This window comes from Aspergillus pseudonomiae (genome assembly GCF_009193645.1).
Source record: "Aspergillus pseudonomiae strain CBS 119388 unplaced genomic scaffold BDV37scaffold_45, whole genome shotgun sequence".
Lineage (NCBI taxonomy): Eukaryota > Fungi > Ascomycota > Eurotiomycetes > Eurotiales > Aspergillaceae > Aspergillus > Aspergillus pseudonomiae.
In genome coordinates, this window is record NW_022476037.1 from 208,304 (window position 1) to 224,169 (window position 15,866).

The window sequence follows — 15,866 nt, forward strand, 5'->3', positions numbered from 1 at the left end:
TATAGGAGTTTAGTCGGAGGCAATGTCGGCACAGACCTGGACTGGCCGGGTTAATATATAAGCACGTTGTTCAACTCTGAAATATACAGTGCCTTACATGTACTTTAGTCTTCGTGGCACTAGATCAGACAGCTAGCACCTGAATCTTCCGTCGATCGAGAATCTGCAACCACCCCTCAGATGGGTGAGTGTCCAATTCAGACCATATTTCCTGCACAATACTATACTGCCTTCGAATACTCCCTATGCCGTACTTTTGCACATCCAACCACCATGTTTCCCAAGGCTCTCGATCAAATGCACAGCATGATGCTATAAAGGCCGGCCAAGTGACTGGAGCCATCTGGTTGGCAACACGCCTCGATTTGATTTCTTCAACAGCGAGCATATGAGAGGCAACCGTGGCAACCTCATCTACCAAGTCTGGAGCTTTGGCACCTTGGATACAATTTAGGTAGAATATCATGGCGGCGCCATGCCATGCGTGGGAATGGTGTTTGAAGATATCGAATTCCTTCGCACGCTTGTCGTTGAAAGCGGGAATCTTATCGGAGCCCAAGGTCCAAGAAAGCAGCCGATTGCCAAGATCTTCACATGCTTGGAGAAGATCATCCGGGGCGGATTCTTGGGCCTGGCGATAAAATTCTAAGCACTCGTACAGACTAGTGGTTTCCTGGATCGCAGCTGCAATATCAGCTGTGACCCCGTATGTGAACTCATAGCAGTAGGAGCGGCTATTGGTTGTGGTCAGACTACTGTGTCCCTGGTGCCGCGATGGTCTGCTTCCATCCCAGGGTGATGGAGTACAAGGAGAGGTAGTGCGGGCAAGAAGATTCAAAAATGCACTTTGAGTGTTTAGCTGACGAGTGCCTGCGGTGATTTGTTGCCATTTGCGGCGAGGACCTTGAATATTAGATATTCCTTGAAGATGAATACGGAAATCGATGATACTTCCTTCCATCACCTGGTTGAATGTAATTAATGACTGATATTCCTTAGACCGATGGGTAGGTAACGCACTCCAATTGTGACCATAGAAAGAAGTGCGACCAAAAGAGTCTTATAGTCAAGCACAGGTATCTCTTTCATCAAGACCATTTGGAGCGACTGTAGTGCAACTTGTCGGTGCATGATACCAAGACGATGATACTCGGAGTTAAAACCATGGCACCGATGTAGGTGGAAGGCGGATGCGGAAATGAGTGAATGGAATATGCAGAGCCCAATATTCGGCGCTGCATTGAAAGGGCCAGACTGGAAGTACAAAGAGCCCTCGAGTGCTGCGGGGGCATACAATGATCGGTAGGGATTTTCTGGGTGCGAAACTGGCAGCAATATCTCAGCAACATTTGTGACATAATGGTGAAAGAGCTCGTTAGCCTTGTAGTTGCTCGACAGAAACAGTTGCGGTTGCTGTAATAACGGAACTGTGGCATTTAATACAATGTCCGTATCCACGTTGTTCTCATCCTCTGACGAAACAGCCTTCAATGCTTCATTATCGTCAATAAAGTGCAAGTGGCAACATGACTCGCTATGCTCATCATCTTCAGTAGGTGTGTTCCTTGAGGGTGATGATAAAGTATCACGCGGAAGAACGCTGAGATTCGAGGGTGACGATGAAGTCTGATAGTTCGACCCATCCGAGTTTAATTCACAACCTTCCGTCCCTTTCGAGTAGCTCACTAAGGGAGCTGCACCATTTGAATCCCGCGGTAGTGCCTGCTCAGATGAGAAAACGAGAGATGTCCCATGGTTGCTACAGTTGCGATCTACAGGGAACACTGAAAAAGGGCCATGTGTTGTCGATACCCCTCGCTCAGCCTCCTCATTGACTCTGTAAAGAAATTCATCGATTTCGTCTGTTTTGAATTGAAGGATACCAGTCCAGCCTTACTTAACATCTAAGCCTGTGACGCATATACCAGGCGAGGCACGAATTCAAGAGTTGATAACTCACCTGCACCAATGCGCCTCCTCCCTATCCGTGCAGAAAGATTTCTGTGGGGTCGACGACCTGCGTCTGAGGAGATCCACTGCAGTTTAATATCATATCCACCACAGGTTAGTCCGAGTCGTGCGCAGGTCGCGCAGCCTAGTGGGTTCTCGTCACATTTAACCTTTCGGGCCTTGCAGGTCCAACACCTGATCACTGTCAGTAGATGCCGTACCACGCACAGTGTACTACTGACCCTGAGAAGGTGATATGTCTGTGCTTTCCCTTGGCCATGTTACTTCTGGTTTCTGTATGGCTACGACGAGGTGATTTACGTCGAGAGAGCCGGAACCTAGGGAATCCTTCACCGAGATCAGGTGATGTCCGTCACCGATCGGGAAATGGCGGGGTTTCTTATCACGCCCATGATATAGCCCTAGTATTACGGAGTAAAAGATTATAGCTTCTAGTCCATCATCTCCCTAGGAGCAGCTATGTGCAGTGTTTTCTATAGGATCTTTTCACTTGCATTGTTAGGGCTGCTGGCGACAAGTATATTTTGCTCCGTCTCCGGTTTCGCGGAGACTATTCTCGTATAGTCTACTGCTCTGGTGGCAGCTCAAAGGGTTTGTAAAATACTGACGAGCATAATGTAGAGGGGGCTACAAGAGAAGGATGAACGAAAGCTTTTTGGAAATGCAACAATAGTCTCGAGGAATGGAGAACGTTTGCGATAAGTCAGAACTGTAGATGTTTCTTGCCTGTATTAACATTCAAACTTAAGATCAACGGGGTCATGGTGGGCCACTTTCAAACCAATCATCGCGGCCCGTCGGAGATTCTTGCCATTGTGTCAGAAAGCTGGGCAAGCTGGCGATACGGGGTCCATTACAGTCTGACCGTCCTCGGCGCCATCAGTGCTGCAATGGCCTCTATTCCATATTTGTTATATTTTTACGGGGCGCGCATTCGTCAGTTCAGCAAGCATGCCGTTACCAAAGAATAAATTTGGCGTATAGGAAAAAGTGGATATGGGGCTTCGAGACAAGATATCGTTTCTCATTCTTTTTTAACGTGACAAAAAGTTGGCTTTCTACACTGAGAATGTGGGTTATAGATGCTGTTCAATTATTTCGTTATTTATTTAGTTTGGAGGCAGAGGAAGAGAGTGATGCACGCAATCAGGTTGTATATATAGAAACATAGAGCTAGATTAGAAGCCATTGATGAAGACCTACCAAGAGAATAGGCTTATCGCAGGCCCTGACAAGTTTTTCGGAGGCTTTACATTCGCTTTTAGGAAGAGGAACATTGCTCATAATACATCTTGTTCTGGTAATTTGCATGTCATTCTTGCGAGCAAGTAGGGTAGATGAATACATATGTGACGACCGTATCATGCTGGTCTAAGTACGTCTACTCCAAACAGAAACCCTGTCATGAATTACACCATTCTCACCCTGGCCAACTTTGTGCGTTCGCTCCGGCTGCCAATACGCCACTCTCTCTAGTCCGGCTTCGCTCGGGCCCTGTTGAGGGTCGTACTGGACACGACCCTTGTCATCGTAGGGGATCTCTTCCCCTGGATGAGTTAGGTGCGCCATGTACATTTCCGAAGACAAGCCGTATGGCGGCCCCGCAGCCTGGGGGTCTTTATGAAGAGGAAACTCCAGGCAAATCAATTTTCCTGCTGGCGACGGGGCCAGCAATTGGGTGTGTCGGAGAGCCCACTTGGGGCGAAGCACCGGCCTTAAAGCGCAGAAGAACGTGTAGTCATAGACAAGGTCGAACCCATTTGCAGAGCCCTCAATTTTCTGCAGCCAGGCATCATCGAAGAAATCACCCTGAACAAAGCTGACTTTGCCGCGACCAAGTGCCTGGTCTTGCACCGGATACCGACTGTGATGCTCCTTCGCCTCCTTCTTGCACACCTCGACAGCACTGGCGCTATATTCAAGCCCGTAGGCATCGTACCCAAAGCTAGCTAACAGCAGGACATCGACTCCCCTGCCACAGCCTGGCACCAGGGCCTTCCGTCTGTAAAGCCGACCCTGTGCATCCTGGGCAATGGGCCCGCCGATGATTGCACGTCGCTGGACTAGGACATCTTCCAACGCGGGATTGGGAAACCCCCGGTCCCAGGGCAGGCTGTCACCTTTATCCCATAGTGCAGCCCAGCCTTCGACGTACTTGTCACCCTCGTAACTGGAAAGATGGGCTTGGATGTCTTTCGGATCGATGTTGACCTGGCCAGTCATTTTCGGCGGTTGTCTGGTTGATGCGTAGCGAAGAGGCAACTGTCGCACTTGACTTGAGGCTTTGAAGAGCCCTGGACAGATATAATGTAGGGGGGGTGTCACAACTTTGGAAGTGAAATACGGGGAAGTGCAGTGTCGGAGGTGGGAAGCTGGTGACTTAACTCGCCACAAATAGTTCTTGTTACGTACCCTTCCCGTGGGAGGTCCACAACTCCATACTCCACCGACAGCTTCGGAGCTTGAAATCATTGGTCGGTATGTTCTTCAGGGAAACTCGGTTCGTATCGCATGAGGCGGTTAAGCTTAGCAATAAATTCTTCAATTATGTTGAACTCTGGAGAGTATGGAGGCACATAGAGCAAGCATTGTGTATGAGTCATGACTACGACTGACCGGCTTTTCGGCAGCCGAGGAATTTGCTCGATGAAGTCTTGGAATCGAAAGAATAAGAAACTGTAGATGATGATACCGAACGACTCTATCATGTCATTAGGGTTTAAAGAAGCATCTCTATATTTCCGGTATGGAAGGCGATGTCGGGTGCTACTGTATGGCTGTTTTTACCGCACATCACTAACGTGAGCCATCTATCATCTTTCTGCTTTGCTTACTCTTGATTTTGTGATACAGAGCATACTTCAGCTTTTAGATGAAAAATAATACACAATGCTAATCTGAATTAATATGCATATAGAGTAGTTAACTACGACAGACACATGAACCCCATGTTTTGGAGTGTTCCACCCACGTTCCATCGGTGGATTGCTGCCCGGGCTGGTTGTAATGATCTCCTTCGCGAGACCTTATTAGCAGGATTATTTGGGCAGAATGGCCCCTGAGTATTCTGGTGAAGAACCTCATTGATGCCTAGTAGAAAGGCTGCGTGAGGCGTCAAGTAATGATAGATTTGTTAGTAAAAGGCCTTCCTGTGTCACACCCGGCAAACACCGAAGAAGGTTAAGTCAAAGGCAACCTGGTCACCTCCAAGGGTCATATGTAGCGTGTCAATTATGAGTACTTCAATGCTGGAAGATGAACTGGGGTCACTAAAGCTGCAAGTACGAGCAGATGTAGATTCGTACCCATCCCTCGCGGTTGATAGCCTACCTAGTGACGGGGGTATATCATATAATCGATTTCTGAACGACTACGGGGAGCTCCTATCGCAAGCAGAGTATAGGCACAGCAATGTACAAACTCAATTAGTGTATAACTATAATACATTGACCCTTCACAGCCGCAGCCGTGCAGTATCCATCTTGTATCGACCCACAAGGAGTGCAAGTAGAGTGGCCAGACCCGAGAGTGCTACTACCAGCACAAACACGTATTTCAACCCCTCAACATATGCAGCTCCAATTGCAAGACGTGACTCTGAATCTAGATTTTGACCTGTCAAAAGACCCCCTGCAAGTAACTGGTTCGGATTCACATCGGCAACGGATGTCATTTCCAAGTTCCGCTTGACCTTGTCGAGAAATATGGTCTGTCCGGTTTGCATAAAGATCGAGGCCCCCAGACACTTAAAGAACAAGGTCATGGACGTCATGGTTGACATGTCCAGGGCATCCACGCTGGCCTGATTCATGATAATCGGCACCTGAAGTGAAATTCCAATCCCGAGCCCGGCCAGAATCTGGTACAGGATCCAGAGTCTCGGCGGTGACTGGAGATCCAGCGTGTATAGCAAGCCGGCTCCCACGCTGATAAGTATCCCACCTGCTAATAGAAACGGTGTAGGATAACCTGTAATCCCGAGCCCTATTGCTCCAATTACTGCCATGACGCCGGCCGATACGATCAGTGGTAGGGTGCGTATCCCCGACTCCTCAGCTGAGTTGCCCTTGACTGCCTGGAAATAAATGGGCATATAGTACAGAAGAGTGAAAAATGCGCCCGCCACAAGGAAAATGAAGGCGAGATTAATAGTCACTTCTCGTTTTAAAAGTAATCTACGGGGAATCATAGCTCGATCATTCCAGAAGAACTCATTCGCGATGAACAGACCCATGAGAAGAGGAAACCCAAGCAGACACCCAATAGCATCTGGGTTATGCCAGGTCTTGCTGATCCCCCATTCAAGACCGAGAAGAAAACAAAGTAATGCACCTGTTAATGTAACCATGCCAAGTATATCGAGTTGGAAGATGATTTCTTTCCATGACGCTTTCTTGTTCATGGGGACAGAGGGTGTGCGGAAAAAGCAGAGGATGACGGCAAACGTGGCCCCCCCAATAGGTAGGTTAATCCAAAAGCACCATCTCCAGGATACGTGACTAGCAAACTCCCCACCGATAACGGGACCAGCAAAGCTAGCGAGTAAGAATGCCAAACCGGTTATGCCAATCAGCATGGGACGCCTCCTTGGTGGGACGCAAACCCCGATGATAGTATAGATCCCTGAACCAATACCTGATCCGCCTACCCCTGCGATGGCCCTGCCGATAATAAGTGTTGGCGAGTTGTGGGAGAGGGCACATAACAGAGAACCGAGCTCGAATGTGAGCAGGCTGAGGAGGTAGGTCCATTTGATATTGAAATATCCATATAATTTCCCCCATGGCGCCTGAGTTACGGCACTGCCGAGAAGAAATGCAGCCCCATACCACCCAACATCAGCAGTAGAGTTGAACTCGTCAGTTATAAGAGGAATGGCGGTTGAGATAATAGTCGTGTCTAGAGAAACGAGGAACATGGCCAAGGCTAGGCAAAGCACAATCACATGCAGCAGCAGCCCATCTATGTATTGCTCCACTGGTCCAGAAGATGAGTCAGGATTTGTATGGTTGAGCTCTTTGTTTTCGTGTAGTGGACAGTCGCTTTCACCTCGCGACGTTGCTGTAGTAGGTGGTCTTGACACCTTCGGATCGTTTGGACTCGAAAACATCTCGTAGTCACGCCCTGAAGTTGCAAGGTTGAGCAGTCGCAGCAGGGAAGCGATATATAAAAGAAAGACTGAAGCGTAGAGTATGAGCTGGGGTGGTCTTTAACATCACTCTGTGTTTAATGAGAGGATTTGTAGCCCTATCAGCCGAGTATTCTAGTGTAGTGCGCTCCGCGATATATTATGCTACGCGATACTCCGTCTGGGACACCGTTTCTTCGAGCAAGTAATTCCTCTGGGTCAACAAGCTACGCCAAAAAGGACTTTGTAAAACAAACAATTGAAATATTAATACCGATAACACTAGTAAATGGGATCTACATCTCATGTGGCTAATTAGACCCACTGAATGCACAGGTGATCCTTTCCTATAACTACGACTCGTCGCCTTATTTGGGAATATTTGTTTCTTTCTTGGTCGGTATGAGGAATATATCCATGATCACCGTTGGCTCTTCCCTACTAGATATTTCGGTAAGCAGCTCCTTTAAGGTTTTTCCAGCGATGTTAAAAGGGGTTTACGTACTGTTGTCTTCAGCAGAATCAATTTGCTCAAGCATTCTGGATCCACCTGCCCCTGGAAGTTGGGTTTTCTGGTATGTGAGACTAATGGTCGACACTTCCCGAGAAGGCCAAAGTTTGATCTTCTCAAAGGGCTGAGGTACATAAAACAAAAAAAAAAAAAAAAAAGAAAAACTCGGCCTTGGCTTATTGTATGTACCAACTAGCAGCTACCGGTACTGATCTCGATAATTGAGTGATTGTTTCCAGAAGCGCAGACCTACACGAGCAGGAATACCTGCATGCCTAGAGATTTGCCGATATGTGGGCTAGAGGAATTCTTCAGCCCCAAGTAGACTTGCATCGAGCGCTATTGGTATGCAGTGTCACAGGACCTGAACCAACTCAAGTGGTGTGATATCACAAAGATTGCTCAGAATCAGTGTCGGAGAAAGGTCGGATTCCGGTGTCGGAAAATGTTTCCTATGCTGCATGACGAATCACATATTACGACCCACACATAGACCATAGACATATTCTAGTTTTATAGGATCACTGACTACCCATCACTTGAGGAAAGGATACTTTGCAGGGTGCTGATTCATTCTGCACGACAGGTGCTTGCCTGTCTCGGTGTCTGGGGGTATTCCAGTTCATGATTATCCAAGGTTTACCTAAATTCAACGTAAATAACGTCGCCTTTCAGAGACCTTCCTTAAAGGTTAAAATGCAATGAGCGCGAGTGGATGGTCTTGATGAGTGGAGAACCAATAATGACTGTTTCCTGCAAGAGTTTTACTGTCTTCAGTGTACCTTATGTTGATCTCATTAAAACATTTTTCATTCCTTACCTACATGCGTCATGTCTCTAGCACCGAGTATGGAAAAGGGTATATTTCCCCTGCATTACAAAGCTTTTATTACGCACGTTAGACTTTCATCGACTGCAAGGGTCCGATCTCATTTGATGATAGTGTTCCTGTCATTGAGGCATGGAAGGTGGTCAGATCAGAATATTATTCCCGGTGGATTCTCTATTAGCCACGACTGCCATCCCGGGAGGCTGGGCTAAGGAAATACCAGAAGCTAAATACCGTCTTGATGTCAACCTATTTTATCAGTCGCCCACATAATTGTCCTAATCCATCTTCTACCTTTCCTGAATACCATGGAATCCTTGCCTGGGGCCACCACATCTACACACTTACACATGGAGGCTTGCCATGCCACCAAGCGTGCTGGTGCTTATGCCTTGCGCCAGATGCGGGAGGATGGCCACTGGTATGGTGAAATGAAGTCCAATGCCACTATTACTGCAGAATATGTTTTCCTCGCACAAGCCCTAGGCTTCAGCATCGAGTCAGACCGGGATGATCTCGTCAAGTATTTCCTTTCCGAGCAAAACAAGGACGGTTCGTGGAGCCTTGCATATGATTACCCAGGAGATGTTTCCACCACCTCAGAAGCATACTTCGCGTTGTGTCTGTTGGGTCTTGACCGAAATCACGAATCGATGCGTCCCGCACGGGAGTTCATCCTCTCGAAGGGTGGCATAGCGAAGGTGCGCGTCTTTACTCGGATGTTCTTCGCTTGCTTTGGGCTTTTCCCTTGGTCTGCAGTGCCCGAGTTGCCAGCCGAGCTGATCTTGCTTCCTGATGCCGCCCCCTTCGGCATCTATCGGCTGGCAAGCTGGGCGAGAGCGACCGTCATACCAATGCTCGTTATTCGACATCATTGTCCAATATACGCTTTGCCAAATGGAAAGTCCTCGTCGAATGATTACTTGGATGAACTCTGGATCAACCCGGCAGACAAGATGGTCCCATATGCCCCTTCTATATGGTCATTGTGGCATGATCTTACGGCGCTTGGATTTACACTGGTCGACAATGTTCTGCAAGCTTTAGGCGGTTTGCGGTGGTTCCCTCTAAGAAAGGTTGCACTTCGACAATGTGTGGCTTGGATACTGGAGCGTCAGGAGCCTGAAGGCGATATCGGAGGCATCTTTCCTCCTTTGCATGCTGCATTGTTTGCACTTACGCTTGAGGGACATGGTCTCGAGACTAGTCCTGTACGCCGAGGCATTGATGCTCTCCAAAACACCTACGCCTGGAGAGACAGCACTGGCTTGAGAATACAAGGCTGTATCTCGCCGATCTGGGATACCATTCTCATGACCATTGGTCTTATTGACTCCAGTCTACTGGCTACAAGCTCAATCGTTACAAGGTCATCACAGTACCTTAAGGCCCGTCAACAGCTAGGACCTGAAGGCGACTGGAGAGTGTATAATCGAAATGTTTCAGCCGGGGGATTCAGCTTCGAGTACTTCAACTCGTGGTATCCGGATGTCGATGACACTGCCGCGGCGATCTTAGCACTGGTGAAGCAGGATCCAAACCTGTTGGACCTAGATCCCATACTATGCGCAGTCAAGTGGGTCGAGGACTACAAAACAAGGATGGTGGATGGGCAGCATTCGATCGTGAGAACAACTATTTATTCCTGAACAAAATCCCCTTCAGTGACATGGAGAGTTTCTGCGACCCATCCACAGCGGACGTGACCGGACGTGTCCTGGAATGCTTTGGTCTGTTAGTAAAACGGGGCACCGCACTATCCAAAACTGCGAAAAACCCGATTCCCAATGAATTCATCGATAGAATGGCCTTTGCCACTGACCGGGCAATCGACTTCTTGTCCAGGGAACAAGAGTCTAACGGGCCATGGTTCGGTCGCTGGGGCTCGAACTACATTTATGGAACTAGTACGGTACTTTGCGGTTTGGTTTACCACCTAGACGGTTGGGATGATACGTATCCCATCATGGAGAAGAGGCACAAAGCTGATACTCACGCTGCCTTGGACTGGCTCAAAAGAGTGCAAAATTCCGATGGTGGATGGGGCGAGCGCCTCGAAACATACTATGACCCTAGCCTGGGTGCCAATGGGCCATCCACAGCATTGCAGACGGCCTGGGCATTGATGGGCCTACTTGCGTATCTACCCCCTACAGATCCATCAATCACTCGAGGCATTCAATACCTTTCACGGACACAGATCAAAGAGGGAGAGCTCTCTGGGTCATGGAAGGAGGACCACTACACAGGTACCGGCTTTCCGAACCATTTCTTCCTTTGCTATACCCTCTACTCTCAATACTTTCCCATGATGGCCCTGGGCCGATACACGAGTCTCTCCGGGTATCGACCATTGGAAGATCTGGATAGTACAGTGGAAGATCCTACATCTAAATAACTTGGGATGGATATTTGAAAGAGAAGCGAGGATAGAAATTCTGCGAGATTTGCTAAATAGTAAAGACCTTAGGACCTCTCATAGAAAACCGTAACAGTGACCTCCTGGACACAATTCCACCATTCGCAGTGAGAAGCCATAGGATTAATATGGAGAATGTCCCCTCCCTCAACACTGCGAAGCCATTCTTTGAGTCCTGGAGTTGGATCTCGAACATCCCAGATCACTGTGTGTTGCCTAGGCTGAGAACTGTTGTAGATATTGCGTTGGACCTCCCGGCTTGAGATTACCTGATCGGCCTGGGACGATTTACTAATACAAACTTCAAACCATGTCCTGGAGCCACAGTAGTTGCCCTCAAGTCTTTCAAATACGGGATTCCGATCGCTTAATCCTACGGACATGTTAGCCATATATTGGCGTGTCTGAAACATGGAGACATTACCTTGATCATAGGATACCATAGTGAAGACGAGCCGCCGAACAGGAGAAGGATGACCTGGGGGGATTGGGACAGAAAGGTATGGCGGCACATCTACGAACTTTCTCCACTCGAACATTTGTGGATCTTTCCTGGAGATAGTCAAAGGCGGGCCGCCGCATTGATCAACCAGCAGCTGCGTTTGGGCTGCAAGGTCGAATCTTGCTGCGCCAATGATGCGGAGTAGATCTGAGTACCAGGGCTGATCGGACCATTTCTGGATCCAAATAGACTCTGAATCCCATTCGAGTCCAGCTGTGGAATTCCATCTGGGTTGCACAAGAATTTCAATGCTGTCTTCTCTTCCTCTCTCAAGTGCTAAATCCAGAGCAGTTTTACCGCTATTGTTAGGGATGCGGGCGAGAGTGAATATTTTATCAGCTTGTAAAAGCACTTGGATGATTTCCTCTGTTTTTGCATGAGTTCCATTCTGTACAGCGGTATGCAATGCGGTATCTCCAAGCTCGTTTTGGTTGCGCAAGTTGATATCAGGAGACACCAAGAGATTGGTAACTCTCTGAATTGAATGTCCGCGAACTGCATTATGGAGAAGAGTGTTTCCTTGGTGGTCAAGGGAAACAAGGTCCCTGTCCATCAGAAGCTCATAGAATTTAATCTCCTTCGTCTCCTGTGTGGCCCAACGAAGAGGATCCTGGCCAAAGTTGTCTGCAATGCTGATGTCGGCATTATTTTTCAATAAATACTCACAGTTCTCCAGTTGACGAGCCCGAAAAGCCTCTAACAGGGGTGTTCTGCCATCCTCGTCAACGGCATTCAACAAAGCCGGATTCAGTCTCAGCAGGCTCGATATCTCGATTGGCGTGCACCTCTGGGCAGCCATATGAAGTACTGTTTGCCCATCGTATTGCCGGCAATTCAGATCGATATCTGGCAAGCTCAGAAGACTCTCAATCACTTTTGTGTTGTTCTTACGCAGTGCCACGAGCAGAGGGGTGTTGCCAAAAGCGTCCGGTTGATTTAAACCAGAGCGTCCTTGGTGTTCCAGAAGCCAGATCATTATCCTGGGGTCTGGCCGTTCGGCAGCCAGGTGCAGTGAGGTCTTCTCGTATCGGTCTGTCGGGGTTAAAATCACAGCAGCATCCTTAGACAGTAGCCTAACTTTCTCGAACAGTTCATCTTCATCTTCAGTCACGGGGGGAGGAACATCGTTGCGCAAGGCCCTCGTCAATGGACTTGTCCCTCTGGAATCGAAAACACATGGCTGAACTCCCTCAGCCAGCAAATGCCTCACGAAGCTGACGTTACAGCTCGCTCCGCAAATCTCATGCAGAAGTGTGGCCCCATAGTCCTCGTCACGACTAGTAAGTATTTCCTGACAGTCGTGGAACGAGCAATGCTCTAGCAAAATGGAGAGAGCTTCCTCGTTGCGTCGGCTCGCTGCAATATGAAGCGGGGTTTGGCCGTTTGATATCCTGGTCATAGCTTGCGCGCCATTCTCCAATAACTTCTTTACCAGCATCACATTCCCGTTGTGCGCCGCGAAGCACAAGGGAGTCATTCCACCCCGATCTCTTGATTCTATATCGGCACCCCTGTCTAGTAGAAGGTCTACTATGTCAGCATGGCCATAGAGAACAGCCCACGCCAAAGGGGTCATGCGAATCAATTGGTCTTTTTGTTCCGGTTGGACTCCCTTATCCAGCAGCATTCGCACAACTCGTTGGTGACCGTTTTTTGCTGCAAGCCCCAGGGGTGTTCCCTCAACGTCACCGATTGCATTCACATCCTCAACCTCGTTGAGCATCATCAGGACCAATGGTTCAATTCCCCTTGATGCTGCCCATATCAGCGGCAGGCCGTAGTAATTGGCGTCGTCGTTTCTCAGCGCTTCTACTAATTCTTCATAATCCTCTTCGAATGGTTCAAAAGTGCTCTCTGCTTGTTGTAGGGCTTTCAGGCTTTGCCATCTCAAGACTGCATCATGAATATTTTGGTTATGATTCGGGATTTGCTTCGCTATAGCCTCAATAGCATCCACGGTCGAAAACCAAGTGGCATCGAGATTGTTCTTTTATTGGTCAGCCAGCAAATAATACCCTGACGCCCAGTGGGATGTGCATAAACGCAAATGCCTACCAGGATTGCCGCTAAAATGGTACTGCGATATTCCTGTACATTGACTATTTCGTGCATGCGACGACAGCATCTTCTCAGGCGTAAGACATCGTCAAAATCATTCATGGCCTGACATATTTTAAGAAGTAATTCCGTGGGGAGATCCACTAAACTCGCCATAGGTAAATGTGAACAAACTCGCTTTCAAGAGAGATATTGTCTAGCTTAGGACAAACGTGCGGGAATGAAGGAATATTAAGGCTGCTTACGGCTAACTATCTGCATGATACACCGTCACCAACAAGAATAGCGGGGATGATCTCCGTGGCCCCACTTCATTTTGGGCGCAGCCTGCATATGGGTCCCGGCGACTGCTACTAGGAGTCACCTACTCATGCCGAAGTATATACATCCATGCCAACGTCACCCGGGCAGCATTGAATCTGCAGCTGAGAGATCAGCTCCACTTACCTGTAAAACTCTATCGATCCGTATCTTACAGGCGGTGCGGCACAGCCGACAGTCAGAACATTCCCTCGGCCTCTCTTTGTCGAGCAATATGAAACTGGGTATAATATGTTATTTCCGCACGACGTCCCCGGCAAGTGAGTTACGTGTATTGTCATTTCATTCACGATCTGCGTGTCTATATTACCTTGTATTCTTTAACAACTATTGCATAGGGTACTGTGTCGGGGAAGGAAGATAAACCAAATCCAGGGCTATATTACATTTGTGATTTCGGGTGCACCACTTCGCCGGGCACTTCATCGTGTACACAGGTGGGTTAGGGACGGTTTAGCGGACGTGAAGTCCTGTTCTCCACACCCTATGGCCATACATACCAGTCGAAGGGGTAGTAAGGAGTCATATAGTAAGGATCAGGAGCTAATGTGGGTAAAAAAACACGCTAGCTACAACAGAGTAGCGTGCAGGCTGAACATGACCGAACGGGTATATTTACAACTCTCCATGGCACGGGACTCTATACGGTACATTGGTGGATCAACTGTTCGTAATCATTGCGATTTCCTCCAGCACAGGATCTGCCCATCTATCAGCGTTGTCCTGATCCCATCTCCCAGTGTAACATCTATGCCGCGACTTCCTTGATTCTAGCCTCCAGGGCCTTCATGTCACCGCCCACAATGGGGTCTCCGTATGGCTGGCCGTCCTTGAACACAATGAACGTCGGCATGGCTCGCACGTTCATATCTTGCGCGACCTGGCGGTTCTTATCGACGTCCACTTGGATGAAGCGCACGTTGGCGTAGGTTTCGCTGAGCTTTCCAACGACGGGGGCAACGGCCTTGCAGGGACCGCACCAGGTTGCGAAGAAGTCGACGACGACGGGACCGGAGGAGGTGAGGGCTTTGAAGATGACAGGGCTAAAGAGGATGGGGGTTAGTAGTTGTATAGTTGACATCGCATGAGGGGTGTCGCGTACTTGTCAACCTCGACGACTTTTCCGTGGGGCATGGTGGCAGCGGGGTCAGAGGCACGGCTCTTGAGAACGCGGAAAACTAAACTGGTCAGCAAGATCTAGTTCGGGATAGCATATCAGGTGAGGTCTTACCGATATAGATGGCTGTGAAGAGAAGGATGTATTTCAGCTCCATTTTTGTGAACGGCTGACCCAACTGTATTGGTGGAGGATGAAGTGACGTTCCTTTCCATCACTTCTGATTGGCGTTTCAGCAGTCAGGATCCATGTGCGACGCTAGGTCCAATTAGGAAGTTGTCGCCTCAGGTTTTGATCATGTTTAATCAACGCCCTACGTCTCCTTGATTGGGGTAATGAAGTCCTAGAATGCTTTAAGATTTCTTTGGGAGGATTTGTAGGAACAATCAAGTCCGGGGTATTGTTGTGCTGATATCCGCTTTCAATTGAAAAATGGTGTAGCTGATAATACAATGTATCCGATCCGCTTCTCTCCTACCTCCCATGAGATGCACAAATCACCAAGCATTAGCAACCCCCCAATGCTCGTCAAACCTACTTCCTGTGACTTAATATCGTACCATTTACGAGCTACCCTCTCAGTCCGTTATATGGCGTTGCCCCGGTTAAAAAGAAGTCGCAATAGTTGGAAACTCAGTCAAGAAAGCATTCCGAGGATTCACTGGTACCTTGTTCGCCCAGCTGAACCACCCCAGACATCCTTCATCGCGCAGAAAAACACCAAACACTCCCAATCTTATCATTAATACCTTCATTGTACAGGTTACTGCTTCCACCGCTCGACATCCCCGCGAAAATCCGGCCCTGACACTGTAAATCCCCTCACAAATCTCAGTAAAATCTTTTACAAAATATTCTGTACCAACAGTTCGACTTACCCAAACAGATCACACTTGAGCCCTTCGCTAGGTTGGATGCTAGAAATGCCGTACTTCCTACCAGGGTGTCAACAGCGTCATCTCGCCTTGCTATAGAAGAGTTGCGGGAGTCATATATCATCTTAGTTATTG

At 48.3% G+C, this 15,866-nt stretch overlaps 6 protein-coding genes across 6 annotated transcripts; 1 reads left to right on the forward strand and 5 right to left on the reverse strand.

Annotated features, from left to right (window-relative positions):
* Window positions 1–124: 124 nt before the first annotated feature.
* BDV37DRAFT_284285 (Zn(II)2Cys6 transcription factor) lies at window positions 125–2,230 on the reverse strand (the record flags this gene model as incomplete). Its single annotated transcript, XM_032087471.1, has 4 exons — window positions 125–964; window positions 1,021–1,892; window positions 1,961–2,145; window positions 2,193–2,230. 4 exons carry the CDS (start codon window positions 2,228–2,230, stop codon window positions 125–127), a joined length of 1,935 nt encoding a protein of 644 aa, XP_031940277.1.
* An 872-nt stretch (window positions 2,231–3,102) lies between these two features.
* Window positions 3,103–4,496, reverse strand: BDV37DRAFT_251604 (S-adenosyl-L-methionine-dependent methyltransferase). The gene has a single exon (XM_032082328.1). It carries the CDS (start codon window positions 4,441–4,443, stop codon window positions 3,343–3,345), a length of 1,101 nt encoding a protein of 366 aa, XP_031940278.1. The 5' UTR covers window positions 4,444–4,496; the 3' UTR covers window positions 3,103–3,342.
* A 929-nt stretch (window positions 4,497–5,425) lies between these two features.
* Window positions 5,426–7,081, reverse strand: BDV37DRAFT_272508 (MDR family MFS transporter; the record flags this gene model as incomplete). Its single annotated transcript, XM_032084877.1, has 1 exon — window positions 5,426–7,081. One exon carries the CDS (start codon window positions 7,079–7,081, stop codon window positions 5,426–5,428), a length of 1,656 nt encoding a protein of 551 aa, XP_031940279.1.
* A 1,666-nt stretch (window positions 7,082–8,747) lies between these two features.
* On the forward strand, window positions 8,748–10,837 carry BDV37DRAFT_284288 (terpene cyclase/mutase family protein; the record flags this gene model as incomplete). The annotated part of the gene is made up of 2 exons (XM_032087472.1): window positions 8,748–10,015; window positions 10,105–10,837. The coding sequence occupies 2 exons, from the start codon at window positions 8,748–8,750 to the stop codon at window positions 10,835–10,837; spliced, it is 2,001 nt and encodes a 666-aa protein (XP_031940280.1).
* A 68-nt stretch (window positions 10,838–10,905) lies between these two features.
* Window positions 10,906–13,520, reverse strand: BDV37DRAFT_284289 (ankyrin repeat-containing domain protein; the record flags this gene model as incomplete). Its single annotated transcript, XM_032087473.1, has 3 exons — window positions 10,906–11,231; window positions 11,283–13,347; window positions 13,416–13,520. 3 exons carry the CDS (start codon window positions 13,518–13,520, stop codon window positions 10,906–10,908), a joined length of 2,496 nt encoding a protein of 831 aa, XP_031940281.1.
* A 569-nt stretch (window positions 13,521–14,089) lies between these two features.
* BDV37DRAFT_251607 (thioredoxin family protein) lies at window positions 14,090–15,035 on the reverse strand. Its single transcript, XM_032082329.1, has 3 exons — window positions 14,971–15,035; window positions 14,842–14,917; window positions 14,090–14,782 (listed from the first exon to the last, which is right to left on the reverse strand). The coding sequence occupies exons 1-3, from the start codon at window positions 15,011–15,013 to the stop codon at window positions 14,488–14,490; spliced, it is 414 nt and encodes a 137-aa protein (XP_031940282.1). The 5' UTR covers window positions 15,014–15,035; the 3' UTR covers window positions 14,090–14,487.
* Window positions 15,036–15,866: the final 831 nt, after the last annotated feature.